Genomic DNA, 22,166 nt, shown 5'->3' on the forward strand with positions numbered 1-22,166 from the left:
GGGAAAACACAGACATTGATTGATTGATTGATTTAAATATTTATTAACAGTTTGTAGAATTTACAGTACATTTTAAGCACAAACTCAATACAAAGACTGTCAACTGTGAGTGGACGACCCAATTAAGCATTACACTTGTTTACAACAGGGTCCACATTGTTCAATTCATCAAAGCAGTTAGCAGTTGTTCCCAAAGTGGGGTCCTTGAGGGAGTCCCAGCTAAATTATAGTTTGGAACCAAATGGACCCTATGGGTCTGTAACTCTGAGAGTGTACAAACGGCTCCATTTGTACACTCTCAGAGTTAAACAATATAAATGTGGGTCTCAGAGATAGAAATGCCATTAAATGGGGGTCCGACCCGTAGACTAATGCATGTCAAACTGGGGGTCCTTGAAATGACAGGTAAAAAGGTTGAGAATCACTGCTGGAGCCGTAAAAATCTTCTCTTATGGGGGTCCCTGGCATATACTTTCATATGGGGGGTCCGTGGGGTAATTCGTGTCAATTTGGGGGTCCCCGACATGAAAAAGTTTGGGAACCATGCACCGTCTTATAGCACTTTTCATTCATAGCTCACACAGCATTCTAATGTATTTTTTTTCTGCAGTGTCACATCTGTGTGTGATAAATGAGTGCAGCTCCACTGTCGCTGTAGTGAATGGAGGCTGCAACAAGGCTGCGCGCCGCTGGGTTTTGCTAATGGAGTACCTGTCCTGTATAACAGAGAAAGTAAATGCATGCACATTATCTTGCTCTGCTCCGGCTTATCCAGCCTCTTATAATGCTACTATAGCTAGGCTGAACCTCTCGCCGTTACGGTTCGATGACTTTTTAGTTTTTTTACATAATTGGTTGTGCGCTATACTTCTCTACAGCAGGGTGAGGCAACTTAGGCACGGGTGCCAATGGTGATCACTGGCACACTGGCATCAGTGTGAGAGAGAGAGGTTTGTTCTTCTAGAATTAAATATTCAAAACAAAGTTTAGTCCGTTAAACGAAGTCCCCATGCAGTACATAAAAATTACATTGTGCACATAATTCTACATCCATTCAAAGTCCTATAACTGACTGGGGAGGGAGTTGAGAGATGGGTGGTGTGTTTATCAAGTCTAATGATCATCAAAAGAAATATCTCTAAAAGAGAAGAAAAGAAAAATAGGTGTATATAGCCTGCTAAGGACAATCAAAATCAGTTGCAAATATTTCATTTTGATGTGGAGTCATAATTAGAGTGAATGTTGATATGGCACACTGATTTTAAGAATGTGTAAGCTTTTCACTTTCACTAGATTACGTAGCATGAGCTTTGTTGTAGTCTTTTAACGTTGTTGTAGTCTTTTAACGTTGTTGTAGTCTTAACGTTGTTGTAGTCTGTTAACGTTGTTGTAGTCTGTTAACGTTGTTGTAGTCTGTTAACGTTGTTGTAGTCTGTTAAGCCTCCATTTTAGCGCATTTGGAGACTTTGGTGGACAGTGCTTCGCTGTTCGTCATCCCATCACCGCGCATGTTTGGATCCCAATTAGTTAAGAAGCATGCAGGCTCAGTTAGTGGAGCTTAACCCATTAAAACCAGGAAAGCATCTGTGTCATTTTAGATTGTAGCAAAAAAAAAAAAAAACTAAGGTGGCCTAAATTGAAAAGGTCAGCCCTGTCTGAAGTGAGTTGTACTGTACTGTACTGTACTGTACTGTACTGTACTGTACTGTACTGTACTGTACTGTACTGTACTGTACTGTACTGTACTGTACTGTACTGTACTGTACTGTACATGCCCTCCTCCCTGTGTGTGTCTGTGTGTTAGGCTGTGCAACAGTGACACTTGGTGGTGAACAAACGCTATAACGCTATTTTCGTGCTCGGACACAGGGACCCAGGGACACAGCCACACACATAGCTGTCTATAGAAATGTCTACAGAAATAGCAGATATAGCAGATACCGTGCCACACTGCAAGCTTGTACTAGATCTGCTATTTTTTATTTGTGAAGATTTGTGAAAATCTTTCAATAGATTTTTTTTAAGACAAATTCATATTTTGGTGGTCCTTCGATATGAAAAAGATTAAGCACCACTTAAATAGCAACCTAAGACATTTTTAGAATCGGCCTCAGTCCAAAGAGTGAGTCCCCAACTCTTGCCTTAAAAATAAATTACAATAATAATTTAACCTTCATTATGTGCTCATGTCAGCATTGCATGTTTCCCTTGGGTAAGTAAAAAAAAGATCTGATTAAAATATGGATGCTTTTTATCAATTTAAGGGGAGTGCCAAGATATACAGGCCAATCAATCAACACGGGAATGTCCTGGAGGATTAACTACAGTACACCGTTTGTTTTAATAAGAAGAAGAAGAAGTTGTGTGGCACTCTTCTAAAGTGGGACGCATACAGTACTCCAGTTTTTAGGTGATGAACTGACCACTGCGGTGCTTATAGTAAAAACAGAGAGATGTGCTGGCCTTGGTGAGCGGTGAGTCACTTACCTATTACCACCGCAGCTCACTGAGTACAGTAGGTCCCTAATTGGGCAAGAGAGGACAACGATATACATACCCCGACATACATACATACATACATACATACCCAGCTGATCGCAGTACTTGCGCGCTCTGCTTGCACAAGTGATAATAGTCCTTGACATGAAAAGGGTTGAAAGCTTCCACTGCTCCAAATCTGTACACTTTGTAGGAATGAAATGCCTTCTCGCATATTATACAGTATGGCCGATCAATCTACAGTACATGCTGGGAGACAGACAGACAGACAGACGCTGTGCTATCCTCCCTGAAGACATTCCCCCCTGCAGTGAGCAGAGCACTTCCCTTTGTCTCAGATTGACAAAGTAATGCCGGATGATAAATAACCCCCAATGCTTTCTGAAAATCCTCACTAATGAAGTCCTCGTGGGTAAGTCACGAGGCCACGTGTCATCATGGCGCAGTTGGTCGTAGTTATCCGGTGCAAATGTCACGTCTCAAAACAGCCAACATAGTTCCCTGTGGTACTAATGGCCTATTTAACATGATGCAGAAACATGGATCCATATGCGAGAGGTCAGGTGTGACTCCGTGCATGTTCTGATCTTGGGGGCATTTCACTGAGCTGAGCTGAAAGCATGACCCCCGGGATGGACACACAAACAGAAAGTATGTGACGCTCAGCCTGTTTCTCTGTATATTTAGACCCTTAATTCCCTTATGCCGTCATCAGAATCCTAAAAGGAAGAGGGCGGGCAATGTCACAGTCATTAGTGAGTCCATTAAATCTTTAATTACGCAATCATGCCGTGACACCAACATTCCAGCAACCCCATGTTTATAGCGTGGGTTCATTTGCTCCCATATTTCCCCTCCGTTCACTTGATGCCCATACTCCCGTCTAATTGGCAGCATTAGCATGGAAACAGACCATTAACTGAGCCACGGGACATATTTTGGTCTAGCTTCATGCATGCTTGGTAGGGTAGCGTGACCAATGCACAGCTCTTAATATTCATAAAATGTGTTCAGAAAGGGAGGGTAACGTTGTCATTGTTCCGTCATTGTTCCTTAGTCCGACCCATTACTATTACTAACTCTATATCCCAAACCAAACCCTAACCATTATCGCATGCGGAAGCCGCGGGTGAGTCTTAACTGGCCACGTACAGTAGTTGGACTAACGGGATGTCGGACTAATACGTGTGCAGTCTACTACTGTATATAGTCTTTATTATTTGGTAGGCCAGGACAGGTGCACAGGATGTTAGTATGAGGATTTCGGCAGGGATCTGTACAAAATTTACGCAGCATGATTTTGAAGCGTGTTTTACTGTATGTATGTATGTTGTGTTTCAGTGGAATTTGTCAGACCTTTTTCGCCCCGGTGTTGCGCCGTGCCTAACATCTCTGGCACCGTGCCAAGGCAAGCCAATAAACAATAAAGTGGAGTGAAAGGCTTTTTCCTGCAGGAAACACTCACTTGCCTGCAGAAATGAATTGGTGTCCTTTGGTGCCAAAAATGTAACGTGTTTCTCAAACTAACTGGATTTACAGTGCATTCCCTCTAAGCTTGTTTGTATGCTTGCTGTGTTAACCCATTTTGACCTCGATTTTTCAAAAATAGCAGACCTACAAGCTCGTAGCACGCCACTCTGTGGCACACTATAGCCAAATTCCAATACCCAATATCTCGGCCACTCGCTCACTCACACTCGCTCACTCCAGCATGGCAAATGACGGTGAAATTGGTGACCTGCCAAATATGTGACCATCTTGTTCACACAACTATTACGGAAGTCTTTAAATACATGGCCTAAATACAGTTAGGTTGAACTCTGCTAATGAACAAACTGCAACAATTGACATTAGGACACATTTACATCATGTGATTGTCTACACGGTTGTCACATATTTCAGCAGGTCACCAATTCCACCATAACACCACCTTGCTGGAGTGACTGAGTGTGAGTGAGCGAGTAGCCGAGATTCTGGGTATTGGAATTTGGCTTATGAGCTTGTAGATCTGCTAACATAATGCTAACACCAAAAGGGGTTCCATCCCAAAATGGGTTAAGCTGCTATATTTGTTTTATTTCTCTGCAACACAAATTACTTCCCAGAAGTAAAAAATCGGCTTTGGGAGTGTAGTTTGGATTTAGGTTTTGCTTTAGTTTATAACACTCACACATTTATGGGAATGTCATCTAAATATTATTATCAATATATGGAGAACGCACTGTCACTCAGTAATACTGTCATTCTCTCCTATCTATCTATCTATCTATCTATCTATCTATCTATCTATCTATCTATCTATCTATCTATCTATCTGTCTCTGTAGTGGGTTGACCATCATTACATAATTCCATTTGCATTGAGAATTGGCATGAGTAGGAGTGAGAAAGCAGATTTTTCACTTTTCTAGATTTAAGCTTTTTTTGAGTGGTGTTAGCCCCTCCAACGTCTGGCTTTCGTGTTTGACATCATGTGGCAGCCAAGTCTATGGACTTTTAATGTTTGCTTTAACCCATTTTGGGCGGGAACCCCTTTTGGTGTTAGCATTACGTTATGCTTTAGCTATTGAAAAATAGCAGATCTACAAGCTCTACGAGCTTGTAGGTCTGCTATTTTTGAACGACTGACATAGAAACATAGCTTTTTCAGAAAACTGTCAGGATGTAGAAGACATTTTTAGAATCTGATCTCAGGTCAAAATGGGTTAAGCGATCATAGGCTATGGGTTCAGTAGTTAATGGGTGCACTCCCATGGTCAAGAAGGATGGCCATGCCTTGGTTTGTTGGTTGGTTGCCATGGTGACTGTGGTAGTGTGTGTGTGTGTGCGTGAGGGTGTTGGGTGTTCCAGCTATAGGTTTAATTGATCAGCAGGTGTTTCCAATTGAAGAAGACCATTCCACCCATCTGTCTGTGTCCCTTTTATGCCCATATATGGATAGTTCTGTATATCTGTCTCTCTGTGTCCCTTTATTGCTATATATGGAGTTCTGTGTCAGGCATGCCCAGAGCCATCTAACAGAAGAGTTATGATGTAGAGGGGGCAGCACTGACAAGTACATGTTATGCTTTACTTTATAAACAACCAATGAAGCAAAGTCAGTGGACGAAGTTATTTGCTATAGTTCCCTGTTGAATTCCTGCAGGTCAGAGGTCTGCCAACCTCTTGAGATGAAATGCCATGTTTTTATTTTCCAGTCGACGTACCAACCATGTCAAAATTAATTTTAATGACTCCACATCAACAATTCCAAACATTATTTTTTCGATTGCCCACGAATATAACCTTTCCCCTTTCCTTTAAAAAAATGTTTTCTTTCACATAGTTACCTATCTCCCAGACTCCCTCCCCAGTCAGAGTTCAGAGTTTTAATGAGTGTAGAATTATGTGCAGGAGTTTAAGTTTACATGAGAAAAACCCAATAGCATTGCACAAATCACATTGCCTGGATTTGGTTACCAATTTCAGCATGCCGTGGTCCGTGTTTTGAGCATGACATTGTGACGTTTCGTGAGCTTGTAGATTGGTGTTGTCTGCAATCTTGACATTCGTGTTGTGTTGTGTTGTGTTGAGAGAGAGAGAGAGAGAGAGAGAGAGAGTATTATATTTTATTACAATAGAACTGAACTGAATCTGAAGGCCAGGGTGCTATCCATTGTTATCACTTATCACAGGAGTCAGATGCTGGGAAAAACCTACAACCCGCCAACAGAAGGGAGATTTATCATCGCCGAGACCCACTATTTTGTCATTTTCTCATGCTGTACGATCTTGTACTTTATTTATGTACTTATGTACTTTTATATGTCATTGAAGGGGGGGGGGTGTGCTGATGAATTTTGTCTCCTGGCAGTTTATGATGCATTGTTTAATTGTTTTATGCACCCACAGTTTAGATGGACCATAAAAGCCCATATGGTACACTAGATGAATGCCCGTGGCATTTAAACTGATGAGTTGGTAGTCGGTAAATCAACCATCGCCAGTTTTTAGCGTTTTCCAACGTGGTCCATTTTCCTTGTGTTCGAGTGCAGCTCTGCTGAGGTTGGCTTTTGTTTCCTCATCTGTTAATAAGGTATGTACGGTCGTACATTCTGTGTAGTCATGTGATCTCTTATTACGACCGAAGGTCGCATTTACTATGAAATCCTGCGTCTCCATATATGGTGGCCAATCATCATGCCTCGTGACATCACGTGACATCATGGAGTTGTCACGGTCGCTTCTCGCCCTCAGAGCGTCTTCCTGGTTTAGAAATTAGAAATTTGCTCAGCTCAGTAAAAATGAAGTGAGTGGTGCAACTCCGTGTGGGGTCCCCGGGGGGTCCCCGGAGGTTCCAGACCCACAGGACCACAGCCAGGGTGCCGGCCCGGTTCCGGCGAGCTGCCCCACATCCGAAACGGTAGAGAAATGAGAGAGTTACCATGTAGGGGTCTCCGGGGGTCCCATCCAGACATCCAGGAACGCGCCCAGGGTGGTGGGGCGATTCCGGCGAGCCGCCCCACATCCGAAACGGTAGAGAAATGAGAGAGTTACTGTGTCCCTCTACTGTACTGGCACACACGAAATCATCATATATACAGTTAATATGTGCGTGCATGTTTGTGTGTGTGTTAGGTTGCGCAAAGGTGGTGAAAAACAATCATGCTATTTTCGTGCTCATACCCAGGCACCCAGGCAGGCACTCAGCAGGCCACACACATAGCTCCAACACTCCACATGACAGATAGTAATAATTAGAGGGCAGGATCCCTCTCACTTATTTAGTATGAAATAAGAAGTTGCAGATTCGAGCTGATATTGGGGGGGGGGGGGGGGGAAGGTGTAATTTATGTTTGCAGTACTTGGTAGCAGATGTTAGTATTATGTGTCATTTTGAGAACCAAACATATTCCACTCACCATAGACATCTGCCTCCCTGTCAAATCTCAGATTTGATTGGAGGAATTATCGCCATCCACCGAGTGCACTCCAGATGGAGTTATACACTGCTTCCACCGCATGGTTTCCATGTGGGGGTGGGGGGAAGGGGGGTGCTGGGATAATTCAGAGCTTCTTCCCATCATAGGTTCTGGACATTATGTATGTTTCATCCAGATGAACCCAAGGCTCTTTATTCACTGTGGATGTTATGTGGGTGGCAGGCAGAAAGGTACACTTTCTTATCCAACAACAAGCCTTATGGATGGACGGGAACGTCACCGTAGGTTGAATAGGACGAAGAGGGCTTTAAAGGCTTGCTGTGGCACTGAGGAGGCCAAGGCCGCCCAGAGGGAGCTGAAGAAGACTCTGGCCATGAAGGACCGCTACAGGGACTAACCAGACACTGCAGGACAGACAACGACTCCACAGAGATGTGGGGGTGGGTTCAGTTTATTACAAGCACTGCGGTGGAGTGGAGGGACCTCTGGCATGAACCTTTTATTTATTTATCCCCCCCCCCCAAGCAAACAAGTTTGACTGCTCACAGCGCAACACAATATAGTGAATATCACTGCCTCACGTACTGTATGTAGAAAACGTCCCATGTTCCCTTGACCGCTCACAGCGCAGTAGCAACGCGTTGTGAGCTTTGTAAAGCTATAGATAGAGGTATTTAGTATAGTAGGGGGACAAAAGGAGGGGACCAAGTATAGAGCCCTGGGGGACCATTGTCAACAGGGTCATATTATATACCGCTACACGGTTTAAGTCGTTTACTGTAATGTTGACTTTAGTTGTATATAATGCTGTAACATTTTTATGTGGGTGATAGAGTCCCAGATGTGACCGGATGTGATCTAAGGTAAAAAAATATATATATATATAGGGCTGTCAAAATAACCGAGTTAACCAATTTGTGAAATTAATTTGATTAAAAATGTTAACGCAATTAATCCATGCCTAGATGCCCCATACATCCCATAATCCCATCCCCTCTGCACTAGTCATCACTCTGGTGATGATGGCTGATGGATCCAAACGAGATGGAAAGAGAACACCTGTCTAACCCACCCTGGGCAAGACCTACGCTGTAGAGGCTATCATTTTTTGGGGCGGAAGTTGCAGGATTTTAGCGGAAGTATCACCCAAGGAAATGACGTTGATGCTTTACAAATCTGTTTACATTTCTCTAGGCCTATGGCCAAAAACAAAAGCAATAATTGTATACTTGTATGGTTTATGCTTTAATTCCCCCAATTTGAACAGTAGTCTTGTGTGCAAATGCTCCCTAATATTAAGTTGACTAGCCTCCCTTGTACTGAAAGCCATAAATCACCATTGCGGCTGTGACAGGACGCGTGAGATCCCAGGGGCTTAAACTCACTCATCACGTTTTAGGAGGTGGCCTCATCCCTCTTATCGTGTGTGTGTGTGCGTGTGCGTGCGTGTGCGTGCGTGCGTGTGTGTGTGTGCGAGAACGCTAATCTCCCCAGGGCGATTACACTGACCTGGGCCATTGATTACACACCTTCTAATGCCAAGATGCGATTGGAACATCATGGGCGCCAGTCATTTAATTTCATTTATTTGCATCCCAGTGAATGCCAAAAATCACATATTTTTCTTCATCTGCCTCACAGTGAGAGCGCGAATTGTCATGGAGGAGGAGGTGGTGCTCAGACTTTGTGGCGTCGAGAAGAATATGCTGCAATGTTACTCTTTTTTTCTTTATTTTTTAAAGATTTCTTTAAAGATGTAGTTAACATGCTGGACAGGACAGGAAAGGAGGAGGGAGAGACGTGCAGCAAAGGTCGTCATGAACGGGACTCAAACGCGGGGGCACGCTGTCAGGCCAGAGCCTATGTGGCATGTGGCATGTGCCTGGTCCGCTAGCTATTCGAATGCAAATGCTTGCCTTTCAGCCTTTGTATCCTACTGTCTGGCAGGTATATCTCTTTGAAAACCGTTAGTGCTACTGATTGTGCGGGGGGGGGGGGGGGCAACACATCTTGCCTGCCCAAAATGTAATTCTTGCCTGCCCAAAATGTAATTCTTGCCTGCCCAAAATGTAATTCCTGGAAACGCCACTGCTCTTGGCCCTGTTCAACGTCGCTTGTTTTCACCTTCGTTCTTGGCTGGGCACAGAGGTCAAAACTCTTGAAGTGCAGAGCTGCAGTCTGGCACCGACACCTCTACCTTCTTCACTCTACGCAGGTCAGCCAAGGCCGTGCAGTTAATAAAAATAGATGAGGCAGACCATGCTCCCAAATACCGGCCGTCACTAATCTCCTGTGCTTGGCACTCACCCCATCTGAGGCCAGGCAAATAAACCTCTCATTGTCACACACAGCGCCGGCAGATTGCCTCCTGCTGGGTTCTCTCCGTCTGTCACCGTGTTTATTTAACCCAGTGACTAGTATCATTGTTACAGAGCTGTTAATGGGTCACGGTATTTGAAGACAGCCACGTGGAACTGGCCAGTTTGTTTGGACCGAGAAAGAAACAAGCATTTAAGCACCAGCCAATGTGAGGACAATGAATCATTCATTAACTGTTGAGAGGTCTTCTTTGACATTCAGTGGGTTTTGTGTAGTGTTGACAGGCCTAGTACCAAACGTACACATACTTTACTTTATTTATTAATTTACTGATTAGTGATTAGTGCATGCAACCCCATCAAGGGGCATAGTGTATGAATTTGAACGCAAAGTAAACAAGTCGCAAAGTGCATGAGCTTTAGTAAATTCACAGTAATATGTTATTGACCAGTATAATGGTATAATGATCCTCAAATACGTGGAATCTATGTAACGCCTCAAACATGCACGGAAACATTCTGAATGAATATGTTACTAATTTCTGCTTTGATCCATTCATAAATATTATAAATAAATGGGTAAATCAATATGAGAGTAGAACAGGATAAAAACAAGTTTTTGTTTTGTACAGCATGACTTTTTAATGTTTTTTTTTTTTAAGTAACCAGAAGTTACGTCATCATCCAATATTGCGGAGCCACTGGGCGCTGGTTGTTCCTATGGAAAGTGGGGAGTTTTGCCTCTTTATATATATAATCTCTTTGACATAACTTTCACGTAAGTCCCATGATGCACTTGCATGCATCGTGTTAACTTGATTACCTTTGTGTGGCACACACGTCTCACCTAAATCACTCATTCAAGAATTCTTGATCTTAGCATGGTAACGTTCATAACAATTCAACACATGTTGGTTGTCTGTGGATATTTTCTATAGTTGCACAGAAGAAATAAGGAGTGCAGTCTAGTGTCTGGAGTATTGCTATTTACTACATTGCATCATTTTATGACGGATTAAATTTCATTCTAAAACTAGAAAGAGCAGATTATGATGAAATCTCATTCTAAAACTAGAAAGAGCAGATTATCATGAGTGTCAGAAGATGTGTTCCCCTTTTCACCAGCTTGACTGAATACAGTATAGGCCTACATAATGCATAATACACAGTCTTTGCTCTTGTAAAAGAGTTATTTTATTGTATTTTCTTTTTCTTTTTTTTCAACTTGGCTCTTATTTGCCAAAGCACACTTCTTTGTACCAGGCCTGTGCTATTAACCTAATCTATCATCTCCCTTGGCAATAACATAAGCTTTAAATGAACACATTTCGATTTAGTTGACAGGACAATCGATTCTCCCAAAACCCCAGACACCATCTATATTCTATAATATCTCACAACTCCCTACTTAAAAAAAAAAGGCAGTCTCCCATCTAAAAAAAACTACAACCGTAGTCTATTGGCTATAGCTCTCAATTCCCAACCTTTGCTTTTCATAGGCTCAACAGGATATACAAAGAGTCAAAGACAATATCATTCTTTTTATTAGAATAAAAAAACGGAGCAGCAGTCTTAGACAACTATACTGTAACTCTGGTACTGCAGGCTGGGCATTCATTGCTTCTCTTTCAGACAACATTTTCTGGAAAGCTCTCCACAAAAGCGTACATAATCCTTCATTATAGTTTTCAACATACATTTCCTGTACCGCAGCATAATGCTAACAGCAGTGTTACACAATACAGCAAATGACCAATTACTCTGGGTATTTCCATTTTTTCTTTTTTCTTTTCTTTCTTTTGTAAATTGCCATCTGATAATAGACTTAATTGAGGAAGGAATTGCATTTGTCTCTCCATGTCGCATGTTCACAGGGAATCTCAGTGGCACACAGCTGTTCTTAATAGCCATTATTAGAGTCCGTGCAACTAAATTGCATGGCGACCGACTCCGTGGAGCACGTTGTGTTGTTTTCCTGTTTATGAATAGGCCAGTGGGGCCTATTCTTTGTCAACATGGCGTGCAGCCGCAGTTCCCCTAGGGTGACATTTATCAGGTGTTGTTTATTGACATGGTCAGAGGAGGAGTGACAGACGGTCAACCTTGTCTCTGTCTGTCCGAAGGGCATGCATGTGACACACAATGGCACATCTAAAGTAAAGGCACACCCCTCTGGCTTGGATTGCAACACCAACACCTTTTATCCATTTAGGAGAGTCCAGAAAGACTAATGGAGGGTATGGAGCAGGGCTTTAATCCATTTAGAAGAGTCCAGAAAGACTAATGGAGGGTATGGGAGCAGGGCTTTAATCCATTTAGAAGAGTCCAGAAAGACTAATGGAGGGTATGGAGCAGGGCTTTAATCCATTTAGGAGAGTCCAGAAAGACTAATGGAGGGTATGGGAGCAGGGCTTTAATCCATTTAGAAGAGTCCAGAGAGACTAATAGAGGGTATGGGAGTAGGGCTTTAATCCATTTAGAAGAGTCCAGAAAGACTAATGGAGGGTATGGGAGCAGGGCTTTAATACATTTAGGAGAGTCCAGAAAGACTAATGGAGGGTATGGGAGCAGGGCTTTAATCCATTTAGAAGAGTCCAGAAAGACTAATGGAGGGTATGGGAGCAGGGCTTTAATCCATTTAGAAGAGTCCAGAAGGACTAATGGAGGGTATGGGAGCAGGGCTTTAATCCATTTAGAAGAGTCCAGAAAGACTAATGGAGGGTATGGGAGCAGGGCTTTAATCCATTTAGAAGAGTCCAGAAAGACTAATGGAGGGTATGGGAGCAGGGCTTTAATCCATTTAGGAGAGTCCAGAAAGACTAATGGAGGGTATGGAGCAGGGCTTTAATCCATTTAGAAGAGTCCAGAGAGACTAATGGAGGGTATGGGAGCAGGGCTTTAATCCATTTAGAAGAGTCCAGAGAGACTAATGGAGGGTATGGGAGGAGGGCTTTAATCCATTTAGAAGAGTCCAGAAAGACTAATGGAGGGTATGGGAGTAGGGCTTTAATCCATTTAGAAGAGTCCAGAAAGACTAATGGAGGGTATGGGAGTAGGGCTTTAATCCATTTAGAAGAGTCCAGAAGGACTAATGGAGGGTATGGGAGCAGGGCTTTAATCCATTTAGAAGAGTCCAGAAAGACTAATGGAGGGTATGGGAGCAGGGCTTTAATCCATTTAGAAGAGTCCAGAAAGACTAATGGAGGGTATGGGAGCAGGGCTTTAATCCATTTAGGAGAGTCCAGAAAGACTAATGGAGGGTATGGAGCAGGGCTTTAATCCATTTAGAAGAGTCCAGAGAGACTAATGGAGGGTATGGGAGCAGGGCTTTAATCCATTTAGAAGAGTCCAGAGAGACTAATGGAGGGTATGGGAGGAGGGCTTTAATCCATTTAGAAGAGTCCAGAAAGACTAATGGAGGGTATGGGAGTAGGGCTTTAATCCATTTAGAAGAGTCCAGAAAGACTAATGGAGGGTATGGGAGTAGGGCTTTAATCCATTTAGAAGAGTCCAGAGAGACTAATGGAGGGTACCGGAGGAGTTATGCGGGAAAAAACTACTTTCTGGCCTTGACAGCCCCGTACATACACACAGAAAAGTCCTATCTGATTGCAGGTTAAACTATTTTAAAGTCACTTTGCCACTCGATTTGCCATTCATTTTATGCATACGCATACCCTCTATTGCTGCTTTCTCCTAATTATCTGGCTTGTAATTTTGTAATTAGGAATCATGTTTGATAAGATATTCATGTTGCCACCTTTTCCCTTCCTTGGCGTCGTTAGATTGTGTGGTAATCAATGAGCTGTGCCAATAATAGCCTTGCGTCTGGGAGTCTGCATGCTCTGTGGGTACCATGCAGCTACTAAATTGTGATTTTGTTTCTTCTGCTGAAGTACAATAATAACCATTATTGGTTTTTAGGTGCAGACAAAAGTAGATTAGTATTGAAAAGATAAAGCGTGTGTGTGTGTGTGTGTGTGTGTGTGTGTGTGTGTGTGTGTGTGTGTGTGTGTGTGTGTGTGTGTGTGTGTGTGTGTGTGTGTGTGTGTGTGTGTGTGTGTGTGTGTGTGTGTGTGTGTGTGTGTGTGTGTGTGTGTGTGTGTACGTGTCTGCACACATGTACGCCATTTGGTGATATTTTCAGTAACTTCACCTTGGGGTCCAAGACAAATTTCTCCCTTGGGAGACAAAATAAAGAAACCTTCAACCTTCAACACCAAAGGGTCCACAAATATGTACTGCACAATTATGAACAAGATTGACTGAGTGGCACATGATTATAAACGACTGTATCTGTGGATGAATAAATGGATGATAACAGACATGATGAAGGTTAAAGTTGCAGAGCAGATACGGTCAAAAACCAAACCTCTCACCTTGTCCTGCACGGAGCAGGAAGGAACCACAATTAGAACATAGAATGAGAATTGCTTTTTCTTCCCTCTTTGCTCCGAGAGTACAACAGGTCAGTGATCTCCAAGTGTCTTAAATGATTGATGTGCTTCTTCTCTCCCGTGCAGGCTGAGGTGTCTGGTGAAGCAGCTGGAGAGAGGAGAGGCCTCCCTGGTCGACCTCAAGAAGAACCTTGAATATGCCGCCACGGTGCTGGAGTCAGTTTACATCGAGGAGACCAGGTAAGAGAAGAAGCCCTGAATACGTTACACGTCATTTTCAAATGATTGGAATCGGATCGGGAGCCAAACAAACGTGATCGGGACATCCCTAGTATATAATATTATATCCATATCGTGATATTAGACTGGATATTGTCTGTGATTTTGGATATTATTCTATTGTGATATGGCATGTGTGTTCCATAAGATTATTAATATTGGATCGGGAAAATCGGTATCGGCATGATGCTCAAAATCAAATGATTTGAGCAAATCGGGAGCAAAATAAATGTGATCAGGACATCCTTAATATGACCAGTAGTAAACAATACAGTATATTGACACTGTATGATTCTTACCAAAGGTGCTCTCTAGGGATAATCGATGAATCACCATTAAGAAGCACATGTGGGCCGGTTAAAAAAAGGTTCCCCCTCCCCACGTCGGTAGCCACAGAAACATATTTTGCATGTGATGTGACAGACAAGACATTGCACTTAAAAAAAAAAAAATCCTCATAAAATATGCCATTGCTTGGCTCTGTAGCTCAAATGGTCAAATAAATATTTGATTAAGGAATACAATAGCCTATGCCTTTATTCTTTCTCTATATCAGCAAAATGTAGATTTTCATGTTAGACATTGAGATATCAGATAAAATCAATAACGCCGCTTATCAACTAACCGGTTAATCCATCATTAAGGTTATCAGTTAATGAATTCATCTATAATTTGCATCCCTATATGGTAGATGGATACATATTTTCTTGACTGGAGGAATCTTGTGGATGTTCTTGATGAAGTTATAAGGACCACAAGAGTAAAATATCTAGAAACCAAGCAGTCTTTTATCAAACAGTGGTGGTCTCCTCCTTCGAGATTGATAAAGGTCAGTCTCACTTTCAGGCTCCAAGTCTCCATCTACAACACTCACTCACCACCTAATGTAAGGTAATGTCAAACAGAAAAAGCCACACTCACTCACCCCTGGGGATCCTCATACTCACAGGGTGCCGTTTGCTCTTACGTCATGGATGGCTGGTTGGATGGATGCATGGATGGATGGGGGTAAAATACTGTATCAGTGGCTTACCAGTGGTCCACTGTGTCTGCGTGCGTGCGTGCGTGCGTGCGTGCGTGCGTGCGTGAATGTGTATGTTAGAAGCCCTGACTCTTGTGTCAACAGTTCACAGTTGACATTCAGCACAGCCAGATACGATCTGGCTTTAACCAAGGCTAGCTATGGAGAATAACCATCATCCATTGCAGGATTACAGAAAGATCAAAGCTTTTTTTGACAGAAGCACATTTGTAGTTTGATCTGCTGTTTGGAGTTGAGCTGTGATGTATGACATGATGGATAACAGTCATCGTCAATTAAACACATTTGATCGAACATTTTCTTTAATGTGGTGAGGCGGGCACATGCCTTGTAGTATATTAAAATACCATACAGGAGAGTAAATGTGCACGGCAGACAGACGACGAGATGATGTTCCTTGATGTATATTTCAGAGTACACAGCACAGCAAACAGCATAGGTCCGACGGCCTTACGCCGTCGGGGAGAATGACCCAGTTACATTGGGGAGAGAAGGAGAAGGAGGAATGGGGGAAACCGGCTGTCCAGATCGTTCTTTGTCTGGCCTTATATACTCAAGTCCATACATTACTGTAAATGCACGTGCACGCTGTTCTGGCGTCCAGGGCCTCCCCGTGTTATTCAATAGCACCCCCCCGCCTTATGTGTCCATGTGCATGCGTGTTTGTGTGTGTGTGTGTGTGTGTGTGTGTGCATGCGTGTGTGTGTGTGTGTGTGTATGTGTGTGTATGTGCACATGGTGCAGACGGATCCGGAAGCGTGCGTGTGTGTGCACGAACAAAGACAGCTGGCCTTGGAGACGAACTGACTTAGCACAGAAATGTAGTCTTGACATAGAATATTGCAAATATGGACTAAAATGGATACCACAGCCTCACAGTACGTTTTAACAGTGCCACAAGCCTGACGTACTTTAAAAAACATGAAAATATATTATCTTTTGGACGACATCGTCCGGCGATAGCCAATCACCTCCTCGTGGAACGGTGACACGTTTACATTACGTACGGTAATGACAGCAGGAACGCCGACTAGGAGATTTGTATCGCCCAGAGTCGCCGCTGTTCGTCCGCTGTAGCGTTGGGAAAGGGAGCGTATACTTTCAGGCTAACCAAAACTAGACCACAACTAAAACATTTTCAGATGACTAAAATATGACAAAAAAATTATAATTGAATTTTATTCAAAACACTAGATCTAAATCAAATGTTTGCTCTCTCTGTCTCTCTGTTTGTCTCTGTCTCTCTGTTTGTCTCTGTCTCTCTGTTTTTCTCTGTCTCTCTGTTTGTCTCCGTTTGTCTCTGTCTCTCTGTTTGTCTCTGTCTCTCTGTCTCTCTGTCTGTCTCTCTGTCTGTCTCTCTGTCTGTCTCTCTGTTTGTCTCTGTCTCTCTGTTTGTCTCTGTCTCTCTGTCTGTCTCTGTCTCTCTGTTTGTCTCTGTCTCTCTGTTTGTCTCTGTCTCTCTGTCTGTCTCTGTCTGTCTCTGTCTCTCTGTCTGTCTCTGTCTCTCCATCTCCACCCCGTCCTTCCCTGCGTCCAGGCGGCTGGTGGACACAGAGGACGAGCTCAGTGACATCCAGTCGGAGTCGGTTCCGTCGGAGGTGAGGGACTGGCTGGCCTCCACCTTCACCCGGCAGATGGGCCTGATGCTGAGACGCACCGAGGAGAAGCCACGCTTCAGGAGCATAGTGCACGCCGTGCAGGCCGGCATCTTTGTTGAGAGGTAGGCTTAGGCTTACATTATACACGCATGTTGTCATTTAATGAGAATATACAACATTTAATAATTCATATGGACCGTAACAGCATCTTTCCCTCTGTCAAAGCGAGGCATTTTCAATCCATCAACTCCCAGACGCCATGTGGCTCACTGCCAAGTTGAAGCGCTTTGTCAATTATTTCTCCTCAGACTCGCATTCTTTAGTATTCATTCCAGACCCATCCAATTTTCTCTGTTTGGAGATGTCTTTATCCACCCGTCTGACTTTGCACATTTCAATACGGATCGTGAGGCCTGATCCAGAATGGGTCAAGAAGCACTGCTCCGGACCGCACTACAGGATGAGACCTGATCCAGAATGGGTCAAGAAGCACTGCTCCGTGTGAGGGATTTCAATACGGATCGTGAGACCTGATCCAGAATGGGTCAAGAAGCACTGCTCCGGACCGTACTACAGGATTTGAATGGGTCAAGAAGCACTGCTCCGGACCGTACTACAGGATTTGCCACACAAATTCACAGCTATAATAACTTTATTTGCGGTTTACATTCACCCCAAATCTAAACTCTGATCACAGATGATTGTCCCAAATCTAACTACCCCGTCCCATCCAACAGTGTGTTATGAACAAAGACAGTGACACTAAACAATAAGTTTACATCAGATCAACATCTAATGATTAGATACAGTATATAGGACACTGGAAAACCGCTATACAATTATGTTTTCTTTTTTTAATTGGTGTATTTTTTGTTCTTTTCCTCTTTACTACTATTACTTGTGCTGCTACAATATCTGAGGAGCCAAACAAAAATCCATTTGACTGTAAAGTATACCTGTATACAATACACAACACAACAATAAACCTGAACCTTGAAGCTTCCTCACGCGACAGTGAGGATAAATTCAAACTGCAATAATAATACATATACATCGCCATACAGACATGTGGCCTTGGGAAGCTTGGCTGTGTTATGCTGTGCACCGTGACTCATAAAAAAGGCACAACATAGGCTACTCACACAGGCCTGCCTCCCCATGGCTATTGTTGATCTGTTGCAATCGTTAAATCCATAAGGTCACATGTAACATAATGTTTTTCTTTATATTCAATTGTCTCTCCCCATAGTCATGGCCAAATCTCATTTGGCCGTGCGTGCGTGCGTGACTGTAAATTACCTGTATACAATACACAACAATAAACCTGAACCTTGAAGCTTCCGCGACAGTGAGGATAAATTAAAACTGCAATAATAAAGTGTTGTGTATTGTATACAGATACTTTACAGTCAAATGTATTTTTGTTTGGCTCCTCAGATATTGTAGCAGCACAAGTAATGGAAAAGAACAAAAAATACACCAATTAAAAAAAAGAAAATCAACATAATTGTATAACTGTTTTCCAGTGTCCTATATATCTAATCATTAGATGTTGATCTGATGTAAACTTATTGGAAGCATTTGCCAGTGTCACTGTCTTTGTTCATAACACACTGTCGGGTGGGACGGGGTAATAATAATAATAATAATAACTTGCATTTTTATAGCGCCTTTCAAGAAACCCAAAGCGCTTTACAACACAACAAAACATAATTATATTCCAAAAGCCTGGATGAACAAGTGTCGCTTCAGTGCAGACTTGAAAGAGTCCAAAGTTTTGGCTTGGCGAATCTCATAGGGCAGAGAGTTCCAGAGTGCAGGGGCAGCCACACTGAAGGCCCTGTCGCCGAGGGACCGCCTTTTCCCATGACGGACGGTGAGGAGCCCAAGGTCTGAAGACCGCAGTGTACGTGCCGGGATGTAGTCCTCGAGGAGGTCGGACAGGTACTGGGGGGCTAGTCCGTGGAGAGCTTTGAAGGTGAGCAGGAGGAGTTTGTAGGTGATGCGGTCTTTGACGGGAAGCCAGTGGAGGCGTTCGAGGGTGGGGGTGATGTGCTGCCAGGGTTTGGTCCGGGTCAGCACTCTGGCAGCTGAGTTTTGGACATACTGCAGACGGTCCAGGTCTTTTTTGGGGAGTCCAAACAGGACACCGTTGCAGTAGTCTAGGCGGGAGGACACAAAGGCATGGATGAGGGTTTCTGCGACGGAATCAGAGAGTGACGGACGGAGTCTGGAGATGTTCTTCAGGTGAAAAAAGGCTGACTTAGTTACGGATTTGATGTGAGTTTGGAATGAAAGGGTGGAGTCCAGGATGACGCCCAGGTTGCGCACTTCGGAGGATGGGGAGATGGAGGAACTGTCGAATTGGAGGATGAAATCACCAATCTTCTGAAGTAGCGCCTTGGAAGCCATGAGCATGAGCTCAGTTTTCTTGCTGTTGAGTTGAAGTAGGTTGGTGGTGACAAGGAATTTCCATCTGCAAGACTCATTTGAAGCAAATTTGAATACACTAAATTAGTCTAGACGAGCTTTGAAGCTCTGAACCATGCTGTGAGTAACAGAGTCCTTTTCACCTGTCCCCCCCCCCCTTTCCCCTCTCACCTCACTCCTTCTCATCCTGTTCCCCCCACCCCCCCTCTTCCTTTGTGTGTAAGCAAATGGTCCTTACATCTAGAGAGATTGTATTCACTTCGGCTCCACCTTGTAGGTGGAGTCGATCTCTGATATAAACTGTACCTCGGTGCTTGTATCGGGATGCCTGCTTGGGAGACCGGCCTGTGTGCTTGCAGCATCCGTGGACGGCTGTACACGTTAAATAAAGATCAACAAAGAGAACTTGCTTGCCTCCTGACAGACCTGTTGATTCCTTACGCGTTTAGAGTGTGTAAAACCTGCCACGTCAATTTGGTGTCAGAAGTGGGATCCTGTGTCGTTGAGCTCCGGAAGATCAAGCCACAACTGACGTCAACGAACCGCTCCAAAAAGGACAGAAGAATCATGGCTGCATCAATGGAGTTCAACGCCTGGATTTAAAAAAAAACCCTGTGGCTACACTAAAAAAACGGTGAGAATCTTCCAAATTTCAGACAATTGAAGAGCTAATTATAAATTCTAAGACCATATTTTGCCAACCTATCTATTGTAATAGTCAAGTATGCTTGATTCAAAATACAGCAGCAAGCCTAGCCTAAGAAAAGAGACCTTGCATTAAGCCAAGTTTGCAAACGCAAAGACACCTTGTTAACCTTGTTGAAAACAACATAAAGAAAACATAAAGATACAGCGTTTTGCATTAAGTCCAGTAAAGAAAGAGAAGTAAGTTTGTAAACACAAAGACACCTTGTTATACTGAGAATAGCATAAGAACCTTGTTGTAAAACAACATAAAGACATCTTGTTACTCTCAGATAAGACATAAAGATACCGTGTTTAGACCAAGTAAAGTTTGTAGCACAAAGATTACCGTGTTACATAGATAGTCAGTATGGGAAATAAAAAAAGTGCGCCAGTGGCAGAAGACAAAGAAAGATGGTCTCCTCTCATGAGCGGGATGGTTGCAAAATATGGTCCAGAAGCATTAGACTGCCTTGATGAGTGGAAACAGATGGGGTTCCCAGAACAAGGCTCTTTAAGTATAAAAAAATTGCTTGACTTAGACCGACTACTAAGAGAAGCTGAGAAGAAAATGAGAAAGAAAAAGTCAGTTAAAACGCACAAACTTGACAGATGTGACCGCCACAGGAAAGTATTGTCAATGTGGATGGAGGAAGCACAATTTAGACAACGGGAGAGTCATATGAGGGAACTTCCAAACATAGATTCTTTGAGGGAAGAGAGCGGGCCACTGGCTCCTCAGAATTCTCCTTTGTCTCCTCCACAGCAGACCCTGGACCTGGGCTGCCTGGGCTCCATGCGGGCCGGTCAATCTGCCATCCAGCTACAACGGACGGCTGTGGCTCTTGCTGCGGGCCTGCAACCCTCTACTCCAGCAGCGGTCCTGATATCCGCTGCGCTCAGCCTATTGAAAACTGTTGCTGCAGACCTACAGCCCTCTACTCCAACGGCAATATTGGTGTCCACTGCGATCAGCCTTCTGGAGACTGTTGCTACGGGCCTACAGCCCTCGACTCCAACGCCAATCCTGGTGTCCGCTGTGCTCAGCCTTCTGGAGACTGTTGCTGCAGGCCTGCAGCCGTCTACTCCAGCGGTAATCCTGATATCCGCTGCACTGGGCCTATTGAAAGAGGCTCGACACAAGGAAGGCTCCGCTCGGTCCAATGACACTACTAAGAGCCGACGTCCATCCTGCACTGGCATCCCTGGCCCAGAGCTGGCCAACAGTGACGATGCGGACACGACACGGAAACCACAGACCTTGCTTCCATCTGTGCATCCGTCCACCCCTGGCAGCCATGGGGGGACAGGGCCCCATCGCAGCAGTGTCGCCATCACCCAGGGCAGCACACCGCCACATGAGCAGGGAAGAAGAGGGCCTGGGACAGCGAGACGTGCACAGGGTGCATCAGAGTATTGTCGCCTGCCGGGCGGGGTGCCCACCTCAAGTGAACTTTGTTCTTACCCATGGATGGACCAGGAGGACGGGGACAACATACTGCTGGCTGACATACAGTGCCCCATGGTAGAAGTAGCCAATCCGCACGGCGATGTAATGATGGTGCAACGCCTGTGGTCTCCAGATGACATAGGCCAATACGCAGCTACACTGAAAACGCCTACTGAAGTGGGAGGACGCCGCTGGACTAAAGAACTGCAGGCCTTTTGTCGTACATACAGACCTACAATGAAAGAAGTACTTGACATCTGTGCCAAGAATATGGAACCTTCAAAAATGCAAGCAGTCCTAGATGTCGCCCAAACGTATCAAGATGAGAGGCCTGTCCTTGTACAATTTGAGGACAATCGCAGATACATGACTGCTGTGGATGCAGTGTGTGAGAAGATTATGACGCTCTTCCCAACGATATTAAATCTGACTGAAGTGCAGAACTGTAAACAGGGCAAAGATGAAACGATCAGTCAGTTCCGCCACCGCCTGGAGGAATCCATACTCATCCACGGAGGAGGAAAAGACCAGAACGACCCGTTTGCCAA

At 43.9% G+C, this 22,166-nt stretch overlaps 1 protein-coding gene across 1 annotated transcript in view; it reads left to right on the forward strand.

The window, feature by feature from the left end:
* The window catches only part of LOC310870115 (FYVE and coiled-coil domain-containing protein 1-like), a gene marked incomplete at its 5' end in the record, with an annotated part of 300,865 nt that overhangs the window by 97,252 nt on the left and 181,447 nt on the right, over positions 1 to 22,166 (forward strand). Inside the window, 2 exons of the mRNA XM_083781167.1 lie at positions 14,262 to 14,375; positions 16,994 to 17,176. Of these exons, the coding sequence (XP_083637293.1) occupies positions 14,262 to 14,375; positions 16,994 to 17,176 (297 nt within the window). The remainder of the gene's footprint in view (positions 1 to 14,261; positions 14,376 to 16,993; positions 17,177 to 22,166) is intronic.

This window comes from Protomyctophum parallelum (assembly GCF_964188405.1).
Source record: "Protomyctophum parallelum genome assembly, chromosome: 14".
Taxonomy (NCBI): domain Eukaryota; kingdom Metazoa; phylum Chordata; class Actinopteri; order Myctophiformes; family Myctophidae; genus Protomyctophum; species Protomyctophum parallelum.